Source organism: Anser cygnoides, chromosome 3 (assembly GCF_040182565.1).
Source record: "Anser cygnoides isolate HZ-2024a breed goose chromosome 3, Taihu_goose_T2T_genome, whole genome shotgun sequence".
Classification (NCBI taxonomy): domain Eukaryota; kingdom Metazoa; phylum Chordata; class Aves; order Anseriformes; family Anatidae; genus Anser; species Anser cygnoides.
The window spans coordinates 60,609,997-60,637,844 of record NC_089875.1 but is presented as its reverse complement, the minus strand read 5'-3'; the positions used below and the strand labels follow the sequence as shown (position 1 = coordinate 60,637,844).

Sequence of the window (27,848 nt, the reverse complement as noted above, 5' to 3'; positions counted from 1 at the left end):
AATTAAAACAAATCACCATTTAAGTTTCTACTAATAAAGAAGGAGTCTCATCTGAAAGCAAGAGTGGATTGCTATCAAAGTAAGAAATCAGGAGTCTTTTCATTGAGAGGAATTCAGAAGAACTCATCAGAATAATTTCAAATTTAGTTTAGTCAAAGATCAGGTCTTTTTCAGAGAGGTAAGCTTTTTTGCAGTCTTTTTTGTCAACGTTTCTGAAGTCCAGACCCTTCTGGTGTGGAACAGCACCAGAACCCTACCTCAGAAGCTGACGTGCTCCCCTGAGCCAGCTCTAACACTCTTCTTCCACCCACAGGTGAGTCGCACACACCCTGGCAGGTTAGCTGCCAGATCCTGTGTTTTGTCTGGCAAAAATTAGGTAATACATTCAGAGTCTGGTGGCTACTTCCAACAAAGTACTAATGTCTGTAGTCATACTTTCAGTATAGCCGAGATAGATGTTGGCCACAGACCTCTCCGCTCAGTTCAACAAGCAGCTGCAGTGTTGAGCATGTGAGGACATGTTCAGATGCTTATACTGTGGTTTAATTTAGCACTCCCACAATCTCAGCCTTGCAGCTAACTGTGACCAGAAGGAACAGTCTTCCTCCCTCCCCCCACCCCCCCCCCCCCCCCCCCCCCCCGCCCCCCATTCCTTTTCACCCTCAGCAGGTTGCTCTCAGCACAGGTTTTGAGTCAATACTGGTGACATTCTGGCCTCCTAACAAACTGGCAACAATTTATTCATACTTGTGCTAGGGAAATTAGGGGTCGAGATGGTATTCTGCTGCTTCACGTCTAGGATTTAGTTCTTCCTGGAGCCAGTAAAGTGCCAGTGCCAGGAATGCAATCCAAGTTTTTGGGCTAAAAGCACCTGTGAGCTCCACTCTTTTGGAGCAAGTAGTTACCAGTTCACCCTAACAACAGCATCAAGCTACAAATGGAGGCTGAACTCTAAAAAGTAGAGGGCAAAAAAAAGTGGGTCATCTCAAAATGCCTTTGGAATATGAATGTCATAGAAAACAAAAAGTATTTCATTAAAGAAAGTGTGACCCTCATGCAACCCTCAGTCTATGTACTGAAAATAATTTGAGTTTTGTCACACCCCTCTGCACAACAATAAAGATTTTAACTACCCTGTTTGTCATTCAGAAATCCAAAAATCATCTGATGTTATATTTCTGAGTTGTATCAGAGTAATAGTAATTCAGAGTGGCAACAGAAACATGCGTGTAATTCTTCCCCCTGAATTGTTAAACTACACAGTTCATTTAGTCTTGAGCAACTTACATAATTAAGCAAATAAAATAAATCCCTAAGAAAATTCTCCAGAAAGATGGAGGATTTCTTGGAATCATAGAATCTTAGAATTATTAAGGTTGGAAGGGACCTTAAAGACCATATAATTCCAACCCCCCTGCCATGGGCAGGGACACCTCCCACCAGACCAGGTTGCCCAAAGCCCCATCCAGCCTGGCCTTGAGCACCTCCAGGGATGGGGCATCCACAGCTTCTCTGGGCAACCTGTGCCAGGACCTCACCACCCTCACAGTGAAGAATTTCCGCCTTATACCTAATCTCGATCTACAGCCATTACTCGTTGTGTTATCACCACACTCCCTGACAAAAAGTCCCTCCCCAGCTTTCCTGTAGGCCCCCTCTTTAGGTACTGGAAGGCCCCAATGAGGTCTTCCTGGAGCCTTTTCTTCTCCAGGATGAAGAACCCCAGCTCCCTCAGCCTGTCCCTCCTCTTCATATGAGAGGTGCTCCAGCACTGGGATCATCTTTGTGGCCCTCCTTTGGACTCATTCTAATACATCCATGCCCTTTCTGTGCTGGGGGCCCCAGAGCTGAATGCAGCACTTCAGGCAGGGCCTCACAAGAGCAGAGGAGAGGGGGGCGAATCATGTCTCTCAACCTGCTGGCCATGCTTCTTTTGATGTGGTGCATGATACAGTTGGCTTTCTGGGCTGCAAGTGCACATTGCCAGCTCATGTTGAGCTTCTCATCAACCAACACCCCCAGGTGCTGCTAAAATATGGGAAATTCTGCTGATGGAGAAGCTATCCATTAGATCAGGACAGTAAAAACGAGAAGTAAAATGGGCAAAAGACAAAAAAAAACTGCAAATATGGATTCTGTTCCTGACTTAAATGATGGAAAAAAATACACCAATTGGCACACCCAGTATTTTACCAATATTCACTTAGTATGTTATTCTTCCCGATAACAAGCAGTGTTCTGCATTTATTTGAAGAGCTTCCTTCATAAAAAAATATTTCTTTAATCATTAGGAAAAAGAGGGATTTATCTTCCTGTTACTGACTACGGAAATAACTGTTTCCTACTTTTCCTAGCTTTCTGAATACAGAGGCACAAGTTATAGTCTTGATGATACTTTATAATCTGAGAGGCACTTCAAAGATCCAGGCGCTTGACTCACCTGTTAAGAAATAGCTCGCACAACACCTGACCACAAAAACAAATGTAATCGTAGAACTTTTAAACTGTCAAGTTATTCTTAAAGTCAGTTCAGTTTGCAAAGAAATTGTATGTGTAGACTTGCTATCACTTTCATGAGAATATTTGTGGAAATTATGTATTCAGAATACCACATACTACAAACCTCAAGATATACGAGTACAATAGACATGACATGTTTGGCCTTTACATGTTAACTATTATAAATGAGACAAGGCACTACACAGACAAAGTTACTGCATTAAGAAGCACGGACAAAAAGATCATTGCACGTTTTATGCTACTGTGAAGGGGCTTCATAATAAATTAGGCTCAGACAGAAAAAGGAAAATGTCTTTATCAACAATTCAGGCTCAGAGTTTTAAAGGATTCTGGAAGTTATAAATTTCAGAAGTTCTTTTATAAGAACCTGCTTATGTATGCATGCTTCTTATAAAGATGCTTAAGACAGAGCTTTTCACAAGGTATTTGAGTGAGATTCTGTATTTCAGCAACATTTCTTTGGAAAGAAAAATTATTATGAACTACTAAGACCAAAACTAGAAAACAAATTCTCAGTTATTGCAATCATAAACCATTCCATAACATGGAAATGTTTACTTAGAAAGAAAGGGAATACCATGATATAACCGACAGTTTATTGACAGCTTTGTAGAAGACTGATGGCAGCTCTTCAATCAGATTACTTAATCAGATTTTGGTTCATTAAGATTACTTAATAATGAAAGCATGTAATGCACAAAGTCTGGAATAAGGCTCGATTACCATACCTGCTATCTCTTTCTGGGATTTCTTTAATAGCGATTCTGACTTGATTGCTCAAATCTCGTCCTGCGTATACAATGCCATATGTTCCTTTCCCAAGAACTACTCGCTCACCATTTTCATCATATTCATAATCATACTGCAAAACAAACAACACATTTAAATGAAACAGAGGGATAAGATTTATTTCATCTGACTCCATGCACACAACTAAGGCATCTAGAAAAATACTTCAAGACGACAATTTGTGTACTTTGCAGACATGCCGTTGTCCCTCCACTGACTTTACAGAAAGCATTGGCTTCTAAGGTAGCCATCTCATTTAAGTGTGAAAAGCTAAGCAGGCCTTTACCTGTTCTGTGTAGTTAAATTTATGTTTTAACAGCACCTGCAATCCTATTGGTAGGAGTAAAGACAACAAAAGACGACAGAGGGCACTCTGCACCAAACTGAGAACTTCAGCTTCTACACAGACACACAAAGCAAGTGTGTCTTAATTTATTCCAGATGCTCTCCTGACCTGACCACATCTTCCAAAAACAGCAAAACCAACTTTGCCAGTGCCAGGTCAGACAGCAGAGTGTGCCAATTGAGGTTAGTCAGGATTGCAGTGTATTAACCATGGTTTCGGCTGAATTTAAATTTCAAAGAGTTTAAGGCCAGCCCAGAAACGGTCATTAGATTATCTCATCTGTCCTCTTGTGTAACACAGACATATAATTTCACTTGCTCATTCCCATGCTGAGACCAGTAGCTCATGCCTAAATAAAGTATTTTTATTTTCCCTGCAAATAAAGTTTGATATCTTTTTAGTAAAAGATACAGATAATCCACTACTAGCTTTAGTAATATTTCAACAGATTCTCAGGGTGAAGTCATTACCCTTATTTTTAATTCTTACGTCTTTTGGCATCACTATATTTCATTGTTTTTTCTCTACTAAATTAAAGAGCCTATTAACAATTAGCAATTTTCCCTGTAAAGATACACACTATAATCAAGTGACCTACTGCTTTTCTTTTTGCTAAAATAAAACAATTAGGTAATCATAGTTTCTCATTATAGGGTATTTTTTTTTAGCCCAAAAGTCACTCTAGTGGTTTCCATTTGTCCCATCTACAATTTCAGATATATTATAAAAATTCCAACGTCAAAACTGGGACAGAGTACTGGATTTATTATTCAGTACTGACTTTTTAAGTTAGTTTCAGATGTCTCCAGAGATCCAGGACATGGTCCTAAGTATTCCGGCTTGTTTCCTGCCGCCTACAAGAAAATCTAAAGACTGCATTGCACTCAGTGGCCTGGCATTCACTTTTCAGCTATGTATATGTTCAGATAAAAAATCAAGGTGGAAATACAGTGTAATGGCATACACATGCAAGCTGTAACTCAGTTAACATGGTTGACAGCATAATTAAGGCATCCTAGGCTTCAGTGTGAGTTAGTAGGCTAAGGGTAGAAAGACTCCCAGCCACACCATCATCATCATTTGATTTGAGTTTGCGGCTCATTACAATGCTTGCTTACATATCGTAACTACCATGGACAAGTCTTCCCCAACTACAATTATATCCTTGTTTGTGATGCAGATGACCTGCCAATAATGTAAGTGTACATGATTCCAGTGATGCACAAAATAGTCTATAAATTTAAACAGATGCTATATTGCCTGACTATGACTAGACTCTGAAGTAACTGTAGCAAGAATTACTTTGCAATAAAGCGCAATTATGAAGAATTTTAGTTGAGTACTTTCTCAAGTGAGAATGCTAACTGAAATAAGCAATTAATCTATGTTGGTAATAAAACCTGGATGTGTTACAAAGAATCATTAAATAATAATTAGTAGGGGATAAAATTTTGTAAACCATAGCTTTCATCTAACTTCTTTTAGTGAAGGGATGAGTAATTTATTCCCTTAGTGAAACTCTACAGTAGAAATCCATAATAGTTGGTGTGTTGAAAATAAGTTAAAAAAACAACCAAAAACACACTATATACCTCCAGGGAGTCTCCATCACATTCCCCTTCCTCTGTAGTCTTCCCTATTTCTTCAGTGATGCTGTTCACCATGTCAAAAAACCTGTTAAAAGCAAAAAAAAGAAAATTAAAAAAAAATGCAAACATGTATTTGAGAGAGCATGGGGACATACAAAGCACTTCTCTCTGGAGTACTGAATGAAACAAAAGATTAGATTTAAGTATAAATTCGGTGTAAAAGCTTGTTTGTCAGCAAAAAGGAAAAAAAGATTTTTTACACGGAGATTTAACAGCAAAACTAGCACCTCCCCTACTTAATTAATGTCCATCTTTTATATGTGATGAGACACCCATGATGTCTGAAATTATCAATGGAATTTGTATTTCAATAATCTACATACATATCAGGTGAAATTCTTGTCCTATACCATTGTTCCTTTACATCCAATGAAAGCACTGAAGCATCAGGAGAAGTGCCTAGAATTTTTGCATACATTTGCAGAAGTTTTTGTAGAGCAGAAAGACTAGTTTCAGTTTCAATGAAAAGGGGGGGGTCTATTTTACAAATTCCCATTAAAAAAAATATCACTACATATGACTTACCTCCTTTGAAAAAAACATAGGCAGAAATATCATGCCAAGCTACTGCTCACTCATCTTCTGAGAAATATTCAGATACAAAGGGAACATGGTAAAAGGACCTGTACTGACTGGAGTTGATGAGAGGATGAGCTAAGAATTGAGCTTCAAGGTAGCCACAGCCATTAACATGAAGTAATACAGTAAATTTTGGTAAAGCTGCAGCCTTTTTAAGGACAAGAATACAAGAAATCCTTTCCAGGAATGCCTTCTGGATCAATTCAAGACCACAACACTTACGCTCAGAGCACAATAGTGCAGCTTAGAGTAGCTAAAACACCTTTAATTTTGTGTAAACCCTTGCCAAGTTTCTTATAGGGATACTGCTACAATCATACTTAATAACCACAATGCTAATGTAAACTAATGTAAAGAACATCAAGTGTGCTTCTCTGTAATCAGAAATAAAACTTCAACTACAGTAAAAGAAAAATCTTGACAAGACCTCCTAGATTATTGGTGTTACCCCAAATACTGCTATTTCAGAAAGTCCCTTTGTAAGCTTAAAATGTTTTGTTCAATGGGGGGCAGCAAACAGTTTGTAGTAAGCCTTAATATGTCAAACAGAGAAAAATAATACCATAAAATGCATAAAAATATAAATCTTAATTATGTTTCTAGTATTCGTCTGAGCTTGTTCTTTGACTTTTCAAACCTCATACCTCTCTAGGGTAGTACTATGCTTTCACATAAAAGACTGCAACAACTGAGGATGCTCTCACCATAGTTCTGAAACAGTCAGCCACTGCTGTACATGCAGACAACATCCACCCTAACACAGATTGTTTTTTGAAATAACTATGACACACCTCCTGCAGTGAAGTTCCGTGCAGAAATAGATTTGAAAGTCATCTGAGTTGTGCAGCACATACAGAAAACAGCACCGTTCTTCAAACTTTGAAATGCTGAAAGAACAGCCAAGCAGAACATGTTATTAGAAGAACACATCTGGGCCTCTACAAGCTACGTCAAACCACACAGACCAACGTATTTATTGTGAAAAAGCACCAGATTAAACCTAAGAAGCCATAGTCTTTCCTTATTGTAAAATTACATTCTTATATCCTCCAAAGTTCACGTTCAGTTGTCTGCTATCATTCGTCTTGTCCCCTAGCCCATACACTGACCAACAAAACGTAGGAGCAAAGAAGTTACAAGAAATATTTCAATCGACATGAGTCATTTTTGTTTTCAGTGCATTTAGGTAAGGCCCTTAAAAATGCTAGCCCTGAAGCCAGGATGAAACATTGCTTCTGGATCACATTAGGAAGCTGGCCTTTGAACTCAAATCATGAGTTCTTCCCCCTTTACGAAAAAGCCACAGCTCAATCCTGAACACAAAAGTTTCCAATTGGTTCCATAGGAATTTATTGGTAAATTGATAGCGTAATGGGAAAATATTTCTAAATTAGGTCAACATTAAAAAAAAGAGGTGAATGACTTGACCAGCCTTGCCCACCCACTTCTTTCTTCAGTTTTGCCTTCATTGCTATAAACAGGAGTACAAATATAATGTAGAGATATGTATGACATCTTATGGATGCATATATGCCTCAAGATAAAAGATGTACAAACTTTGATGCAGTTGCCAGTTTTCTACCCAAAGCAGTCTGCAGCTCTTGCAAAGAATCACTCACCAGATTTTTTTTTTTGTATATACATGTCATTACTGTGTTCATTAAAGAAAATACTAAACATTAATTGAAAGAGCTCTTTCCATAATTTTGTCACATGTTGAGGGTCAGGTGTCAAGCTGATTCAGTATAATTGACTGCTAGTGTATCAGAAAAAAAAGGTGGCTAGAGCTGTTATGACAATATAATACAGTATTTGAGAAACCAGAACAAATTAAGACACTATACAAAATCCACACTGCTAATGAAATCAACCTATTTTAGTTGGATCAAGATATTCATCATGGTTTTGATTCACTTAGAATACCATTCTGCTTTATTTTGCTTTATCTTGCCAAATAATTTATGATTTAACATAGCAGTTCTTTAAATGTCAGGAAATACTTATAACTTTCAACATTTAATAGGTGTCTATGGTTGTTGCTTCTTTTTATGACTCCTCTACTGTAGATCCCTTGCCGTAACTTTTGATAAAGAAACTGTTGTTTAGACAAGCTAGGGATCTGCATTTCACAAAGCTACTTATGAGAAGACAGATTCATTACTACTTGTCATTGGGTGTTGATACTCACCTATTTTTGACAGGAAAAGTTCATATGTACTAAGTGATGCACACATCTGGGAAGACAGCCACTGTCCCTGGTTTACCAGTTAGCTTTTATTTCATGAAGTTTTTCAAGCATACACATGAACTCTCTAGCTGTGGAGTTACTCCAGCTGATATCAACATAATTATTCATTCATCTAAAGTTCCGTGTGAGTTTAAACATTTTACTAACCTGACGTGCACAGAAGCCATTAAAATAGTAGTGAATAAAAAGGTAAGAATGTAGAGCATACACAGAGGCCAGGCAAATTCATAAATATTTAAGGCCTTTAACTGAATGTTTATATTGGTTATATATATTGCTTTCTTCTCCACTCCAAAAAAAGAAAGTTAAGGTGGAAAAAAAGGAAGACTAAAAAATACAAAGTTATAAAAAGAAACTGTAATTTGCTCAGGAAATGCCTCATTTTGAGAGTTATCGAGCATATGTAATACCCACTGACTTCTGTGACAGCAGAATAGGAGCTCAGTTTGCAAAACTCAGAAGACAAGCAGGGAAGCACAATGCGACGTGGCCATGTGCCCAACTCATGTGCAAGCAGAACTCCCATTAGCTGATGACAAATAGTGCAGATGCTGTAACTACTGCTAACTAATAATTCTAGATGAAGTATTAGATAAAACAGTTAAGCATTGGCAGAAACCACAGAAAAACAGCTTCATGGAATTTTTATTTGTTTTCCAGAATTGAGAAGGATAGACACCTTCCACTGTAATAACTAAGCAATCTGACAAGATTCCAAGTTTCATGAACTTGGTATGGAAGATGAACATCCCTGTTAATTCTTTAACTATGAAAAAAATTGAATGCAGATCTGAATCCAACTTAATCACTGTGTTTCTAACACTACATTTATCATCACGATCCCATGGAAACAACACAAGTAGCAGTCATTTCACAATCCAGGGCTCGTAATGAACACCAAGGAAATTCCAATTTGTAGTCTACCAACTTCATTCTGCTACTTTATTTTTTACCTCTGAATCTGAAAAATAAATAGTATCTTCTTACTTATATAATGAATACTAGGGAGTTTTCTGTATAAATTGAGGAAGAGATGCAAAGCACCTTGGGGAAGCAGATAGGTTCCAAAAGCTTTGATAATGCCTTTAAGGATTAACAGTACTTTTGGCCTGATTCAATAATAAACATTTGCATATAAGAGGTTAAGAAAGCATATGATGAAAGCAGAGTTATTTACATTAGAGCACAAACTACTAATCACCGAGTTTTGTGTTTTTGCTTTTTTTTTTTTAAGCTAAGCCCAATTACTATGATTTCCTGCATATAGAGTGTGATTCAGCAGTGCGTTCAGAGAGCTCTATACACATTTTCAAGTTCCTGTGCAACTCCTGAGAGTTGAACTCTAAAATAAGATGCTGATTACACTGACTGATAAGGACCACACAGAATAATTGTCCCCTCAAACATTTCCTTGAAGTATTTATCAAAAACATTACTCATTTCAGTGCTAGATGTCTCTTCAGCCCTGCTGCCGAGAGACTCCTCATGTAATGCAGTAAATGTTTATGGAGGCCTTTGCTGAAAAAGCCTCCAAGATCATGTACAAAGACCTCCCTTGTATGTTAAGGCTGCACCCCTAAAGCTGGCTCTTACTAGTCTAGAGAGGCAGAGAATCCTTAATAAGGCTGGGAACTCTCCCTTCCTAGACAGCTTTAAGTCTAGGAGCTTCAGAGAAGCCAAAAATAGCTCGGATACAAAAATAAATTAGAAACAGGCCTGGTTCTGAAGGACGTCCCACCCCAAAGAATGTTTATCTTCATAAAGCCAGGAAAAAAAAAACTGAAAAAACACTGAAAAAGGAAACAATTAGAAACTTGCACGTTTGAAAACTAGACTTATTCAGTTTTATAATTGCATAAAATAAAGATTTCCCCTTTCAGCTCCTCATAGAGGCAGCCACTAAGTTTTCTAAGAATTCAGTGGCTCTTGACCCTGACTCATTTTAAAGTTTTCCAAGGGGTTTTGAACATCTGTCCAGATGAACAAATTGGAATTTCAATTGACAAATTAAATGACTATTGACAGGTTTAAATAACAAGTGCAGGAGAATATACTAAAAAAGTACTAACCACATTATAGCTTACTAATGCCAAAAAAGGTGGTTTTTTTTAAAGAAGAACAGCAATGTTTTGGTATAACCATAATGTTTTGGTAACCATAACCAAAACCCAAACCACACCGAACTAAATGTATCATTGCAATTTTTGCTCAAAATAAGCTAAATCCCACAGGATTGAATTTCTACATCTATTGATGGTGTTTTGTTTTTAAGTTAGTTGTTGGAAGGAAAAATAATCATCCATCTGTGCAAAAAATGTACTGCAGACATAGCAACAGCTTTGTGTGTAAGGAACAGTTATTATTAGAACAGAGCAATGACTATTTAAAAAACCATAAGATTTCTGGACCTTTTTTTTTTTTTTTTATTACACTAAACGCAAACACCAAGTGGAAAGTCACAGGATACCAAAGTATAGATAAATCCTAGAAAAACAAATGAGACTAAGATGAAGATCTGATCTAAAGGGATCACAACAATAGTAGAACACTACTTTCTTAGTATCAGCAGACAGAAAATGCAAGGCTGGACCCTGTCACACAAAAACATACACTACATTTAAGCTGGGCTAGCAGAGCAGACCCACTGGTTCACAATACAACACAACATCCCTGCTAAGAAAAACCTGCAATGAATGGTGCTTCCTAGTAGAAAACACTCCCCTGAAGTCAAGCAAAGTTAGCCAAAGATGGCAAAATTTCCTCCTTTGTTGGTATCTCACAGACCAAAGAAAACCTAGAAGGCTTTCAACGTATAACATTGTACTCCTCTAATCCAGTCTTGCACACGTCATTCTTGATCCCATGGTTTATTAGTTCATGTTAACCTACTCCACATTAATCTTTGGGAGGTTATTTATTTACCTTTCCTATTGATTTGCTTTTCCGGTCTCTGAAACAATCTTTGAGCTTTTACTTCACGATCTATCCACTGCTCTGCCACTTTTATCATCACTGCATTGACAGTCTCCCCTCCCTATGGGCCTTCTCTGAAACAGTTTTGGTACTATACCGAAAGCAAGCACAGAAAACCCAGACACCAAAACTCAAGAGATAAGCAATTAGGACACTTCAAGACACATTAACCCGCCTCCCCATCCTCCCTAGTCAATTCCTCACATCCTCCTTGTTTCTGCATCCACGCTACTTCCTGGCTTACATATTGTGTTCAACAAGCATCTGTGACAAGGACTACCTTCCTTGTGTTTAGCAGTTTCCCAGTATGTCAGAATCTCAGTGCACAACCACAGCTTTTGGATGCGATACAACTCAGGCAAGGTGACATGAAATGTTAGCAGTTATTATAATTCAACCTTAATTAACATAAAGTGATTATGAACTTTACAAAAATATTAGTTCTTAAGTTTAACAAATATTTTTTCCTAATTTTTTACATAATGAACTCTGAAGGTGGTCACTTCTGAATCCAGAATAAGATTCCTGGGGCTTCACTTACAGCAGAGCATCTGTGGAAGTACTTGCAATATTCAGCTCCAATTTTGTATCCATTACTCCACCAAGTTCTACAGCACTAACTTAATATAATATTCATTCAATTACTCTTTTCATTTCAAAAGATGAAAGGGAAACAACTTACCTTACTCCCCTTATGGAAGCAGCACTGAAGTTCCACTCATGAATACCCTTCTGTAACACAAGAGGGGAAAAAAAATTAAATAAAAACCCCTTCCTTTTGGAAAATCAAGAGCCAGTAGGCATATCTTCTAGCCTGGAACTCAAGAGACCGAAGGAGAAACATTTGGATTATAACAGCCTATATTACTTTTTAACAGTTATTCTTCAGGGCATTTCTTACGTAAAAAGAAAGTAAAGTTCTGCATAGGTTTGGTTGGTTTGTCTCTTCACTGTTTGCTCTGCAAACACAGTATATATTATTTTAGAAGGTAAGTGAAGCAGCAGATCAGCACCTAAGACAAACTATATGGGCAGCCCTTCTCAATTCAGCTTCACTTGCAACCTTCTAGAAAGAGGGAAGAAAAACCACCGCTGACAATAACAGCCTCCTCTACATGCTCAGCGTCCTGAGTGTGTGGGAAGAATCAGCTGAGAACGCTACAAGCACGGAGTCTGATGCTGGAGAGCGGAATGGAAAATACTTGAAAAGGAGATGAAATCGCTCAGGGAAGGAGCAAATCCAAAGGCCAACTGTCCAAAGAAACAGAAAGCAGACTACTTCCCTAGGAATCCAGAAGAGAGCAGTAAGAACGTACCAAAACTCCTATGAGCTGCTGGAGTACTAAACTAGGCTGGAAGAAAGAAGCCACCCTACAAAAATACAAAGGGCCAGGCCTCATTTATTTTCCTATCTTTTACGTTTAAATCTGTCACACTGAGCAGAACCAAGTTCTCTCTGCAGACAGTTGTATCAATCTGCGCTTAAGTTTTATTAAAAGTTACTGCAGGAATCAGAAGCCTTTTGTATCTTCTGAAGAAAAAACTGGCCTTTCAGGAAAATGTGGAACTGCACCAGCTCTAAGTCCTGGCAACCTTGGGATCCCACCACAATAAGCAACATATTTGAAGGAAATGCTCTCTACAGTTAAGCTTCATTTTGCGTTTTAGTCACCTGAGCAATCAGATAGCATGGAGACAGATCTTGCTGAGAAGTAGTTTATAGCATAAGGGCATAGTGTCAAACAATCAAATGTATCCCAAACGACAACATGAAGATGTGTAGCATATAAAACATTTCATGAATATTGACGTACACAAGAGTCAGAACAGATACACGGCCAAAATAGATGCACAATGTGCAACAAATGATAGACGAAGTCATTCTCTCAGCTACAGCAGTTTTCTGTAAGGCTTGCTAGATTGGTTTTTTCCGCTGTAGTTCTTTTCTTTCTGCTCAAATTGCATTAAAGGTTATAAGGCTACTATAAAATGCCTAACACAACATACTGAGAATACATGCAAACATTTTTCTTGAAGTACAAACTTCACATTGTTGTAATTGTAAAGTATTATGCAGTAACTACAGAATCTCTTCAATTTTAAATGGCAAGGGGGAAGGGTTTCCAGTGGGGCAGAGGGACAGGAAAATAACCTGAGATGAAGAAGTGGGACTGCATCTTGAAGTACCAACTGATGCTAGTAAGAAGTGTTGGTACTCATCAAGTTGACTGGTTCTCTTGCATGAAGAAAGATCACCTACTACACCCTCCTTATTTGCAGAGGGATTTATCCGCATTCTTCTTTTACTCCTCACTCCCTATACAAGCTCTACCACTTTCCATTTTTTTCCACTTTCCAGTTTTCCATGCTTGAAAACTCTCTTCAGAGCCTAGGTATTGGTACTTGTCCAATTCCCAGTACTTGGAATAATCTAAAGTCTAAATCTAAAACAAGCATCCTGACAGGCAGAAATTTTCAAGAAGCATAAGTATTGTGGGCTTTACATGTCATCTACAGGCAACTAAACTCTCACAGATTCATACATCTTTCATTAACCACACGATGTTCTCAGGCAATGAAATAATATGAAAGTTATGTCCCTCAAGATCTTGCCAAGTTTTGAATACATTGGAGTAAACATATCAGGCATGCTATCCAAATCCAGCATCTGTTCTTCAGTTAGGCAAAAAACCACCAACCACCCAAAACAAAACTTAAAATGGTTTCAGAAGCCAACATGAAACAGAGACAGGCTGTTCTATTTCAAACTTGCAAACAGCACTGCTGCATTCCTCTAGCCCCATGTGGAAAGGACTGCTAAAATTAGGGTACTGAGGGCAAAGGTATCATGAATTCTACAAAACACAATGCCATCTGATTTTTATATTCATTTGTCTATGTAAAACGTGTTATTATTAAGGGCATAAACAATAAGATATGCTACTAAAGAAAAAGCCACAGTAGAGGAAAAGGCCATGTTATATATCCCACTATTGACTGTCATTCTCCTATTCATTAGGAAATTGCCAGCTACAAGCTCTGCTGAGTTCCACTTTGGATTTGAAGCAGAATTTAAATTTCTTGTGCATGAAGGGAAGTTCATATGCTTAATAACTCACAATCCTTATTCCTAAAGAAATGACTGAATTTTGGAAATTAAGTAAATCTGTTAGTTTTATGATCTGAATTCTGAAGCACAAGCTGCTAAATCTCTAACAGACCTATGCTATGTGGATTAAAATTGTACAGCTGAAGCAGTTTCCAAACCAAGACGTCTCACCTGTCCTTGTAGCCACGATAGCTGGTCTTTATTTGTTAACCAGTCCCTACAAAGCCTATTATCAGCCTAGTAAAGACCAAAGTAAGAGCATTCTTTAGTGCAGTGTGCTGAAAGTTGATATACATTTCCTCCACAAAATCTCTTCCTAAAGACAGATATTAGATTGGTTATATTCATCTGATAAGGAATCCCGTATCTCGAAATTCCTCTAGTCTCCTTTCTCCTTGTAAAGTTTCTGGTGGATTCAAAGGACTTTGGCAAACTTGCAACAACAGATTATAATCCTACAGCCGAATTTGTAACTACCAAATTGCCTGGTACATTCTTTTGATGAATATTATTGCTTGTAGGGCAGGGATGCCTGCACTCTGTATCAATCCCAAACTACTGTCACTACAGTAAGGACTCTGGCCAGAGCAAAAGTACTAGGTAAGTGCATCAAAAACTGACCTCGTCTAATGCTATCACGTAAGTAGGGAAGCAAAGGTAGGTGAACACTAGCGTGCAGAAAATACAGATGTACTGCCCAAATCAGGGCCATTGCTGAAAATATTAAGGAAAATGTACCGGTAGCTAAAAGGAACGTTTACATGCTATGAAATAACTTTTTAGGAATCTGAGTGCACCTGCTCAAGTAAAGTTAACTCAAACTGAAATATAAGCAGTGACAGGCCACATGCAGCAAGCCTACTTGTTTTACCTAAATTAAACTCTAAAAGCTACCAAGATTCTCCTCAAAAATACTGTAAGGTAAACAAACAGAGAAGAACCATTTAACATAAACAGTGTAAACAAAAGAACAAATTAGTATGGAACGGCAACAAACTACTTCAGAATGAAAGCTAGAAGACCTAAAGCAGCACTCTGCTACTTCAGCAGTAGTATTCCACCTCTAGGCTCTTTTACAGGTGCAGTGACATTCTCCAACTGCTTTCCAACAGAGTCATTTGTGAAACTTACACAACACTTGTGAAAACTACGCCAATATTCAGATGGAGCTTGATCATTCTATACGAAACTTTATACAGCAGGGGTTTCTGCAACAGAGATCAACAGGACTCAATAGCCCAAAACATCCTTTCTGGTCCTATGTTCCTTCCTATACTATAGACAAGCCACTTAACAGAACGTAACGTTTGCAAATGAACTACACACCAAAAAAATCCCACACCTACAAACCCAAAACACGTGCACATACAAGTGGTTTCTAAATAGACTAAATTCTAAGTACAGAAACACTTTCAGAACAGATATTTTACAATAGCAAGGTTTACCCTGTCATACTGAAATCATAATTTGCTATGTGGTAAGCTTTGCTTTTGTCTGGGAACCACATAAAAATATTTTTTAATGTTATTCTCATAGGCTGAACCTAGCTGAAAATAACATAAGTCAGAGTAAAACACAAATAGAAACTCATTGGTCTATGCAAATATTTCAGTTTGTGCTCTAATGTGCTATTTCAGGCACTGTTCATTTACGTTCTCCTCAAACTTCCAACAAAAATTCTAAGCAGTACTGTATCATGTAGTCTGCATACAAAAACATTTATCCTTTAATGGCATAAGTACAAAAGCTGAAGTATTGACTACCTGGAAAGTAGGTCTTCACTGTCCTACCTTGTCCTACCTTGCAAGCAATCAAAATGCTGCCACAGAAGAATGACCAGTACTAATTCTTAGGAAGCACTTATATTTCACATGTTCTGATTCCGGCTGACTCAGCCCTGATTCGTTATTCATGTAACCCTTCCATGTTTCTATGATCCCTTCTTCCTCTGGCGTTCTAAGATGTCTTCCCCATCTTCACTCCTACCAACAGTTTGCTTCCTAAGCAACGCAGAAGGTAATAACCATTCACTGCTTCCTCTCTCTTTGCATCTCCAGAGTTTCTAAACTGCTTTCTAAATACATCTCGCTATCTCACACCTTGACTTAAGGAATTCCCTGAATTTCCAATTTCTATACCTTCTGAATGTCTATCTATCCTTCTGCCAAATATTTCTTTGCCTCTTGATTGATTGCCCTGCTATTTTAAGACACAAGACTTTATTACTTTCACATGAAAGGAATATTTACCACAGCTGAAAAGTAATACTGAGGGTACAGGAAGTTCATTATAAAAAACATGTATGAGTACATATTACACTACATCATAGAATCATAGGATGATAGAATGGTTTGGGTTGGAAGGGACCTTAAAGACCATATAATTCCAATATCCACAGTCCGGCCCCCTCCCCCCACCCCCCCCATGGGCAGGGACACCTCCCACCAGAGCAGGTTGCCCAAAGCCCCATCCAGCCTGGCCTTGAGCACCTCCAGGGATGGGGCATCCACAGCTTCTCTGGGCAGCCTGTGCCAGGGCCTCACCACCCTCAAAGTAAAGAATTTCTTCCTAGTATCTATACTAAACCTACCCTCTTTTAGTTTAAAGCCATTATCTCTTGTCCTGCCACCACACTCCCTGAAAAAGAGTCCCACCCCAGCTTTCCTGTAGGCCCCCTTTAGGTACTCGAAAGTTGCAATGTGGTCTCCCCAGAGTCTTCTCTTCTCCAGGCTGAACAACCCCAACTCCCTCAGCCTGTCTTCATAGGAGAGGTGCTCCAGCTCTTTGATCATCTTCATAGCCCTCCTCTGGACACATTCTAATACATTCATGTCCTCAGTAAATTTGCACAGGACACCAAGTTGAGGGGAAGCATCAATCTTATGGAGGGTATGAAGGCCCTGAAGAGGTTGGATTGATGGGGCAAACGCCAAAGGAATGAGGTTCAACATGACTAAGTGCCGGGTTCTGCACTTTGGTCACAACAGCCCCATGCAACGCAACAGGCTTGGGGCAGAGTGGCTGGAAAGCTGTGCAGAGGAAAAGGATCTGGGGGTGTTGGTCGATGCTCACCTGAACATGAGCCAGCTGTGTGCCCAGGTGGCCAAGAAGGCCAATGGCATCGTGGCTTCTATCAGGAATAGTGTAGCCAGCAGGAACAGGTACTCTGCTCTGGTGAGGCTGCACCTCGAGTGCTGTGTTCAGTTTTGGGCCCCTCCCTACAAGAAGAATATCGAGGCCCTGGAACGTGTCCAGAGAAGGGCTATGAAGCTGGTGAAGGGCCTGGAACACAAGTCCTGTGAGGAGCAGCTGAGGGAACTGGGGGTGTTTAGTCTGGAGAAGAGGAGGCTCAGGGAGACCTCATTGCTCTCTACAACTACCTGAAAGGAAGGTGTGGGGAGCTGGGGGTCAGCCCCTACTTGCAGATAACTAGTGACAGGACTAGAGGGAATGGCCTCAAGTTGCACCAGAGGAGGTTTAGGTTGGAACTTAGGAGACATTTCTTCTCAGAAAGAGTAGTCAGGCATTGGAATGGGTTGCCCAGGGAGGTGGTGGAGTCACTGTCACTGCAGGTGTTTAAGGAAAGTTTGGACCTGGTGCTTAGGGACATGGTTCAGTGGGTGTCAGTGTAGTATGGTTGGACCAGATGTTCTTGTAAGTCTTTTCCAACCTTAATGATTCTATGATTTTGTGATTCTTGTGTTCGGTGCCCCAGAGCTGAACACAGAGCTCCAGGTGGGGCCTCACAAGAGCAGAGAAAAGGGGGAGAATCACCTCCCTCGCCTTGCTGGCCACGCTGCTTTTGATGCAGCCCAGGATATGGTAGGCTTTCTGGGCTGCACGTGCGCATTGCCAGATCACATTGAGCTTCTCATCAAACAACACCTCCAGGTCTTTCTCATTAGGGCTTCTTTCAATCCATTCTCTACCCTGACTGCATTTGTGCTTGGGATTGCCCTATCCCAGATGTAGGACCTTGCTCTTGGCCTTGTTGAACTTTGATAAGAATGAGCTCCAGCACAGCACTTCTTGTTGGCTCCTCTATCACTTGGAGAAGGAAGTTATCATCAATGCAATCATCTGTATAATGACAGTATATTGCAAGTTATTTAAGAAGTCTTAAGCCACAGATCTGTTGATATTATACACTGGTTATAAATAATCTGAAAGAAGATGCAAGTTAGTTTTAAAGATAGTGGAGACCGAAAATCTGGAGACCAAAGATACATTAAGCGACAGCTCAAACTTAAAAGAAAAAACACCTGGCAATCTATGTGCACATTATTTTCATATATGTTGCTAAATCACCCTCTCCTTTACAGAAGTTAACATTAGATACAACCGTTTGTGTTATATGCCTTATATTCCACACATACTTTTAAATAGTGGAAAAATGTTTCTACTGCAGACAACATCATGATACCTTGTCATCAGGCAGCACATGCCAGATAGACACAGTCTTCTCCTCAGCTTCACTGTTGATGGAGAGATATGAGGGTTGATAGATTTTTGTTGGTTCCAATATTAAAACCTTGTAGAAAATAAAATGCAAGAGTTAGTACCAAATGTAAAATTTATGAAGTATTAAAATCTTTTAAAACTATTTCTGTAGTCATGCTAGAGCAAGAAAAACAGGGGAAACAGGATGAATGATAGAGTTTTAGGTACTGGGCTAGTTTAGTGTGGCTCACAGTAACTTAAGATAAAAAATGCCAATTTTTTTAAATTAAGATACATGCTATGAGTGACGTGTAATTTTCCAAGTGAATTCTCTGACAGCCATCAGATTTAGAAAAACTTCTGTCACAAGTCCTTCCATTGCAATGCCATTCGAGAACGTATCTCCCATGTAGACAAGATTCAGGGTGTACCTTAATTATCTTTGGTAGAAGTACATTTGGGTAAATTTGAAAACACACATTAGCCTAGAGTTAGAATGAACTGCTTTTGATTTAGACCAATGTGAACCACAGTAGCCAGATTAAATGATTTTCTCATAAGCAACAAGCATCACTGCAAGAGGCTGACAGCTAAAGATTATAGAAAACCTCCTAGAATAAAACTAAAACTAGAAACATTATGTAAAAGAGATGGGATGCAATACATCAAGATTGAGTCTAACATAGCCACTTGGTAAATGAAGACAATCTGCTACTTTAATAATGAATTACATCTAGATCTACACCCTGTAAGGGAAAAAGTCAACAAAGCTCAGCTATTTGAAGAAGTGTGGTTTCTTATTAAAACTGTTTATGCATTTCTTATAGATTTTCAGAGGTAAAAATCTGATGTCTAAAATGACAAATCTGTAGTGCCTGTGTGGAAGGTATTCTCATTCTGAATAACGAGAAGTATTATATTAATTCAAGAAGAAGCTACTCTATCTTCCACCAAACTGATTTTGGGAGTTCAAAGAATTGCTTTAGAAAGTAATGAATGATTGGAAAGAGCCATCAGTCAAATCTAAGTCCCAGCAGCTTCTACAGAGTCAATGAGCACATGGACAAACTGAAAGAAGCACAAGGCCAAATTTTGAAAGGCACTGAGGCATTTAATTGTGTAAATGGATGTCCAGTGGAATTTCAAATGTGTCTATCTGCATCTCTAGACAGAGTTTTTAAAATCTGGTTTAGACCATTTCATGAACTGAGGTCGTTAGGCTACTGCCTACTTGCTATACAAGCCACGTCATTTGTTCCTCTAATTGCTGCAAAGAAAATTACGACACCAATGCTACCAGGCAGGAGACCAACTGCCAGCTAAGTGAGTACCAATGCCCAAAGTCCTTAAATTTAAGCTCTGAGACTTTCTAAAAGAAAATGATTTTTTTTTGTAAACATAGTTATTTGTAAATGTAAAGAAGTTACTATGTTTCATTTTGTTGACTTGTTGCATGGTATGGTTTTCCTTTTGAATAGGCACAATTATATATATATATATATATATATATATTTTAACAAGAGAGGACATCTGTCAGCAACACCAGAACAGTTTCCTGTACAGGTTTTCAAATACAATCAAACTCTGTGGTCACTGAGTGTGTCTTTTGGCTCTTGCTATTACTATGAGCATTTTGTCTTTTGATATTAATAAGAAAATAAATTATTTGTCTTGGACTGTTCTGTAAGTCAGAGGCTATTTTAAGTATTTAGTTGTGACATTTTGTCATCAAAATCATAAGACTGGGCTGTGTTCTTTTTAAAAAGAGTGGATTCAAAATATTTTGTTTCTCTGCAAAACTTTAGGCTCATTCTCCTCAGAGAAGCAGAAAGAGACTCCCTAGACTGTTCCATGTTGCTTTCATTTCACTGTCTCAGTCCATTGCTGTTCAACACTACATTCTTCCTTATCATTTATTATCCCATTTACAACCTGAAGCCAGAAGAACTGTATAAAACAAGTATGCACTTCAAGTATCTTGGGGGGTAATAGCGACTATTTAAAACAAAAAGCTATATTTGCTAATAGTTAGCTAAAAGGAATATCCAAGACATTATTTCCTCATCGTATATCATTAATATATAGAGGCAAAGAACTTTTTACAGCACATTGTACAATGCTAAGGTATCTAATAAAAATATTTCACCAGAGTATTTGTGCAAGAAATCAGAAATATACACAAGTTATAGTGCAGCATTACTGAAACGTGTTGTTTGGTAGCTGAAAAAAAGATTTGTCTGTTTAGTCTGATTTTTACCTCCACTAGATTTTTAAGCTCTAACAGAGCACATGCTTAGTTGGCAACAGGATATGCGAAGCCTGTTGAGTCAGAGAAAGACTGGAATTAAATGTCTTTTCTTCAAAATGTATCTTAATATAGTATCACCTGGAATGCATTGCAAAGTTTTGTTTTAGAAGCATACCCATTGGTAGCAAACACTAAATATCTATTTTGACTCTCAGTACTTTATTGGAACACACTGTGCAATCCCATTGTAGCCATGTGAAATCGATTAAGACAGTCTAATATGCAGGCCAAATGCATTTCTTCTGGACAAGCAGTTTATTGTCTGGGAACCTACGAACAAGCAGTATTTTGTATTCATTTCCTTCATGTCACAATTAAAAACAAAAAAACACACTTACTGGAAATCTAACTACAGTCACATCTGTCTTTGTGGCTTCAACAAGGAAGTCCATCCAGAAGTCCACAAGTTCCTGTTTGGCCATATGTTGTTCAGGATTCAGTTTCTTAAAATGCTGATATATCAAAATAGTCTCTACGATAGACTTCAGGTACCTGTGATCATTCAAGCATATACAATAAATAAAATACAGTTTGCAAATAATAATGTCTACCCTTAATTATAACTGAAGCACCCACCACTGCAACACCAAGGCAGTCAGTACAATTTCGGTTCTCTAGGACTGCTTTCAATAATAGCAGTTCCTCATTTAGAACTGGAAACACAGCAGCTACATTATTAATCTGAAATACAGATGAGTTCTGGGACAAAACTTCCTGCATATATTCCTGATTGTTTATACTGTCTACTATCCTAAACCATAAAAGCTTCCTGAAATACCTAAATCCTCCGCCTATGGACCAAAATGTGCCCATGTCCAACTTTTTTCCATAGTAAATCAATCTCAAATGATAGTATAGCATATAAAAGTATATAAAATATTATATGATAAAATAATATGTAAATAGTATATAAAGATAGTAAACCAACCTCAAATGATAGCTCAAAAAAATACTGCACTAGTTTAACTTTCTACACTATTCTGTTTTCTGTATAGCATCTGCGCTGGCAGTTATTTAATTCAGATTTTTGAAGCACAGCGCTTCTGGAATTGATTACCGTATGAAGACAACAACAATTATGCTAAACAGCCTTTTTGGAATTACTGGGGAAAGGACAACAGCAGTGCTGAATGTCTCCCGAGTGCAGCTCATCCCTCTCTCCAATATTCTCCTTCGCAGGGTTAGTTTATGGGGCTCCTCATCACATTGTTTTCTTTGGGCATTTTTGAAAAAAGTTGCAAACAGCCTTGGGCATTTTTTTCTTTATTGAAAACAACTGAAATGAGATACATATGCCTAAAGAGGATTTATCACAGCTACCACCTTATCGCTGTTAGACTATTCATAGAAAATTTATTTATAGGCTATATACAAGAAGATATAATGCAAATTCAGAGGGCCTCTTGGGAACAGTTCCATAGCTATACCTTGTCCAATTCTCCCTCTTAGATTGTGCGGATATCTTGCATAAGGTACTGTATCTACTTCCCTTTACACTGGGGCACTCTACTGAACAGCAGGCAACAGACTGAGAAGGAATTGCTCACAGGAGAAATTTTCTGAAGCACAAGAGAGCATGCTGTTTTTTTCAGAGTTTAATCCACAGGCTTAAATCCCAAAGGAACTGGGTACATAAAATCCTGACAAACAGGCATTCATAAACTCCAGAAAACTCTACCAGGAGATTCCTAGAGTGCTATCCAGCTCCTCAGTACAACATGCACATAGTAAAAATGGGAAGTGTTGCATATAAACATGCTCTGAACAGCTTTTAACAACGTATTTGGTCAGAAAAATCAGAGTTCTCCATTTCAACAGTTTCTTACGTTGTACCAGTAAGTTCAGGATTTCCATGTCTTAGCATAAATAGATTCCCCTCTGATCAGCTTCTGGAGACAGACTTTTCTACCTTTATACAAAGGCAAAAATACATAAGGCTGCAATACAGGAAGCCTTGATTGGTAGAGTGACAACTTGAGTCAGAAAGAAATCTTGGTTCTTCCCAGCTAACAGGTCTGTAGTCTTTGAGTAAGCATCTGGTCCCTACTTGCTGCCCACATCCAAAGCAGAACAGGTGCCAGAAGCCTGCACTGCAGTTAGAACACACATCTTTTGGCCTCTGCATAACAGAAATTAAGTCTACAGGGCTGCCTTTAACCTCTAGATATATATCCTTTCCATTATTTGCAAATAACCTTTCCATTAATTGGACTTTAATCTTAATTCTTCTCAATTATAATCAGATCAACTTGCACCAGATAGCGCATTCGTATTCAAGTTCTTAAAATAGCTGATATGTGCAATAATCACGAAAGTATTCCAAGGTACATCCATGCCCCTTTAGCCACGCTGTCTGCACTCCCAGAAACATTCAGACAATTATGACTAAACCCACATACCCCTACCACCAGGCCAATGGTGAATCTGTCCTTCTCAGCCACCAAAACAGAGCCATATCACATCTATCCATGAGTGAAGGGAAAAGAGGAAGAGAGTCCCCCATCTAGGTAAAGTGCAATGAAACTCCACACAGACTAGCAATATCTGTCAGTTAAATACAATGCTGACTGTGATAGGTGAAGGAGTCCAATGTTTTAAAATACAGTAATGTACACGATCTTACTTATCACCTTACCATGCTGGTGCCTTTAGCTTAAACAGCTTTTCTGAAGCCTGGATCACTCTTATGTGGTCATTAGCCAACATACTGGCCCCCAAGAAAGATCCTACTTCCCAATAGCTCTGCAGTTTCTCCAAGCTCCCCTTTTTACCAAGCAGGCTGCTGATCTTTACCCCTGTAGTAAAAAAAAATAATAGGTCACAGGAATGTATTAATGTACTTTTAAAATAACCATTTCCCCGATTTGAAATCTATTCATTGCTTAAGTTACTGCAGCCTCTCCATTTCTAATGAAATAAGATGGAAAATATACTTACCAGTTAACGTTATAAGCCTTCCAAACACCCTAAGCGGTAGTAGATTTTTATTTCCCCTCCCCCTCTTCCTAAAGGCTTCTCAAGAAAGGAAATTTAAGACATCACTGTCAGGACAAGGCCACAGTCAGATTACCTATGTTCTTGCATGGACCTCATCTGTAAAGGTAAATTGGGGCCTTAGGCTACACAACATAGCTGCAAAAACTTAACAGATGCTGAATAAGGCACCTATTACGTTTTTTTCTGCTGTTGTTGTTTGTGTTTTTTTTTTTTTTTTTTTTTTGACTTACAAGCCCCAAGCCCCAAACTTACCTTTATAGACAAGGTCCCATGCAGAAGGAACAGATGATCCACTGGCCTTCTTCCAGCAGTGATGTTCTTTTAATTGCCGCAAGTCCTACCCCAATGAAAGACATCTATTAATATTCATAAGTCCCTCAGCAACTCGAGATTATGGAGAGCCTCAGGTCTTATTTTGACTTGCTAAGTTTTCTGAAAGCTACAAGTTTCCCTGTGGTCTTCAGGATGATTTTTAGATCACATTAGCTACTGCATATTTATAGCAAACAGGAGATAGGCTACACCATCCCCTGCAAACAAAATAATTTCCAGCTTGTTAGACAAGCCTCTTCATCACAGTAGCCCACTTATTGACTTTTCCCACACTGCTCAACTACGGCAGTTTCCCTCCCACATCACCTGCCATTGTCCTTGATATTCACGGCTGAGTATTCACAACAAGTTTCAATGCAACTGATCTGTATTTTTTCCCCTTAAATTTCCTTAAGTAGCTAGCAGACTACATTTCATTCTGGAAGCCAGCAATAAATCTCATCGAAATAGATATTATTACATTAACTAGATTTCAGACAACAAAATCCATTTTGTTTTCTGCTGTTGTTTATATGTTTATGTTCTCAACCCTAGACAATACATGGATACAATTTTACACTTTCAATACAAGAGGTCTATAGTCTATTTCATGCCTGTATTTCACTTTGTGCTCCCTTGCTAACAAGTTGTCATGCCTGAGTAACATACAGAACAAAGTAATACTTCAGTGTAATTAAAAGCATTATTTGCTTCTTAGGGAAAGACGTTTATTCCTGAGGAGAAAACATGGAATTCCAAGTTTATGGCCTTCTCTTATACTTTCTCTAACTTATTTTAATCTCATCATCTTTAAAAGTTTGAGAGTGTGAGAAAATCCAGGCAAAGTCAAGACATTCTCTCCTTTTTTGATAAACTTCACATTCACAAAAGCAAAACCAGCAACAAAAAAGCATCAGCTGAATTCCAGCACATTTTATCAAAAATACTTTTTTGCCTTAAAAATGAGCAAAAATACAGAAGCCATTAATGCCAGAATAGCCATTAATGCCATGAATATACCCACAGCTGCAAAGAAAATAACATACAGTAAGAAGATACTACCAGTTAAACATTACTATGAAGGCTTCATAAATAAACTGCTTTCCTTGTTCAAATATTGACAGAACAATTCATATTGCTGGATCCTTTGTGTATCAAAGTTGCCCAGTCTGCAGAGATCATTACTGCCAATGCAAAGCACTGCGTTTAAGTTTTTGTCTCAAATTTCTGTGATTTTATATGGTTAAGAAAACAACAGTGTTCAGAAAATATAATAATATACAATATTATTAATGCTTTATTCGATCATTTCATTTTGAACTTTTATTCTGGCAAGTATAGGTAGGAACTTTTAAAAGGCAATTTTTTGATCCGATGCAAATGGATAAAAAGTCTTTTGGTTACTGGAGTTATCCTTAGTTTTACCAGATTTATTAAATTATTGGCAATGTAACCAGATGTGAATTTTCTAATTACAGCCTCATACACCCTCTGAAGTGCTGTGAAGGACAATATCTTTCCTTAGCCTTTCCCAACCTACCCACATAATTTCCACTGGAACCTGGACTGAACTTCAATCAGCTTGCTCTCACCCACCTCCTCATCTCCCTCCAGAAGACAGCCTTCCTGTAATTTTTATGTGCTATAAGAATGCTACATGTGGACACCAAGCTGAAAACACTGCCAGAAAGATCCAACTGCTGCTAATGAATGGTCCTTATACACACAGATCAAAACAAGGAAGCGACCATCAGAAAAATAACATAAGCATTACAGATCCTTTGGACAGAAAATAAATTGCACAAAATCTGTGGTTTTGCTTACTTTTGTTTAAAAACATTAACATTAGTCCAAGGCAACGACAACTCAAGTCAACTGACAAAGCTCATTATATCAACGTGGACCACAGTCTTAACACCAAGAACTCAATGACCAATGATACACACGGGGTGTGTACTATACATGCATTTGAAATCTTCTTTCAACACAGATAGATGAAGCTTATAGTATTTTTACAATATTTCCTATAACAAAATAATAAATATTAGACACTAGCAGATCCCTTACAGTACCTGAAGAGGGCCTACAGGAAAGATGGAGAGAGACACTTTTACCAGGGACTGTAGTGAGAAGACAAGGGGTAACAGTTTCAAACTAAAAGAGGGTAGGTTTAGATTATATATTAGGAAGAAATTATTTACTGTGAGGGTGGTAAGGTAGCGGCCTAGTGGAAGGTGTCCCTGCCCATGGCGGGTGGGGGGTGGAATTTGATGATTTTTTAAGGTCCCTTCTAACCCAAACCATTCTATGATCTATTATTCTTATATGATTCTATGATCACTGGAGGGATTGTCTGCTTTAAGGGTTTTCAGCAGACACCACCTAAGTATTTACATGAGAGACTGGCACACCAACATCTCATTAAAAAAACAAAACTAACTTCCAAACACCTACCGGATATTTCTCCTCTAAATCACATTCATCAGCCATGGATGGAACCTTAAGTAATAAGGAACCTTAACTTCTGTACCATTCTCCACACTAACAGTAGGGCAAACACTGGATAAACTCACAAGATGACACCAAACATCTGATCCCTACAAATAACATACTTATGAAATCTGGCTAATCAGCTTGTCCAAATCTAGTTTTCCATAGTCTGTGTGCAACTGAATTTTCTTTAAAAGGGAAGGATTCAAATTAAACCACATAATAAATATAGTCCAGATGCACTACACCATCTGTAATTTAAAATCAAGTCAGCTGAGTGAATATTTGCAAATATTGTGTAGAAAGCAAAATGTATATATTATTTTACCACCTACACTGACATGAATTCATATTTCAGTGTAGGAGATGAAAGCATTCTATCCAAGCCCCCCCCCCCCCCCCAAATTCACCCACTTACAGAAGGGCAAATATGGTGGTTGGGGCAACTCTACACAGCCCATCACATCTAAAGTAGCTTCATTAAAGCAACAAAAACATAAAATTCCACTTCTATAATCTATATGAAAGTAACCATCTCAGAGCTTCATGCTCAAAAAAATTCTTCATCTAGAACTTTACTTCCAGAGATAAACTGCACACATAACTTCTAAACTAGTGCAGTGGCTCATTACAGACAGATCCCGTGGAATGACAAACATTGCTTCCTTCTGCTTAAAGGATTAAAAAAAGAATTTGCAATAAGTAAAGAATTATATAATTTAATGGAAAAAAATGCCAGTTAGAAAGTATATTTTACTACCTATTACAACTTTCAGTGCTCTCTCTTGTGAATTCCTTGAGACTTTGCGTTCTCCTCAAATACAGTAAAATCACAAAATCACAAACAAGACAGACCCCTTAATACAGAGGTTCAGGAAACCTCAGGAGAACATCTGAAGAGAAACATGATTCTTTCACCTCTTAATCCACCCCCCAACATCAAGTCAAGTATTTTCACCACTGTAAGGATAGGCTCTTTGTCTGTATTTCCAAGCATTCCATAGGTGGATTTTTTTGTTATTTTTTTTTTTTAAAGACTGCTACCTAGAACTGGATTTTCCCTTCAACTGTTCCTTCTGACTCATAAA

At 38.2% G+C, this 27,848-nt stretch overlaps 1 protein-coding gene across 1 annotated transcript in view; it reads right to left on the bottom strand.

Annotated features, from left to right (window-relative positions):
* The window catches only part of MAP3K5 (mitogen-activated protein kinase kinase kinase 5), a 101,479-nt gene that overhangs the window by 21,833 nt on the left and 51,798 nt on the right, over positions 1 to 27,848 (bottom strand). The window contains exons 9-15 of the mRNA XM_048075713.2: positions 23,597 to 23,756; positions 21,300 to 21,453; positions 18,637 to 18,744; positions 11,787 to 11,836; positions 6,675 to 6,770; positions 5,248 to 5,329; positions 3,249 to 3,382 (exon numbers count right to left, since the gene is read on the bottom strand). Of these exons, the coding sequence (XP_047931670.2) occupies positions 3,249 to 3,382; positions 5,248 to 5,329; positions 6,675 to 6,770; positions 11,787 to 11,836; positions 18,637 to 18,744; positions 21,300 to 21,453; positions 23,597 to 23,756 (784 nt within the window). The remainder of the gene's footprint in view (positions 1 to 3,248; positions 3,383 to 5,247; positions 5,330 to 6,674; positions 6,771 to 11,786; positions 11,837 to 18,636; positions 18,745 to 21,299; positions 21,454 to 23,596; positions 23,757 to 27,848) is intronic.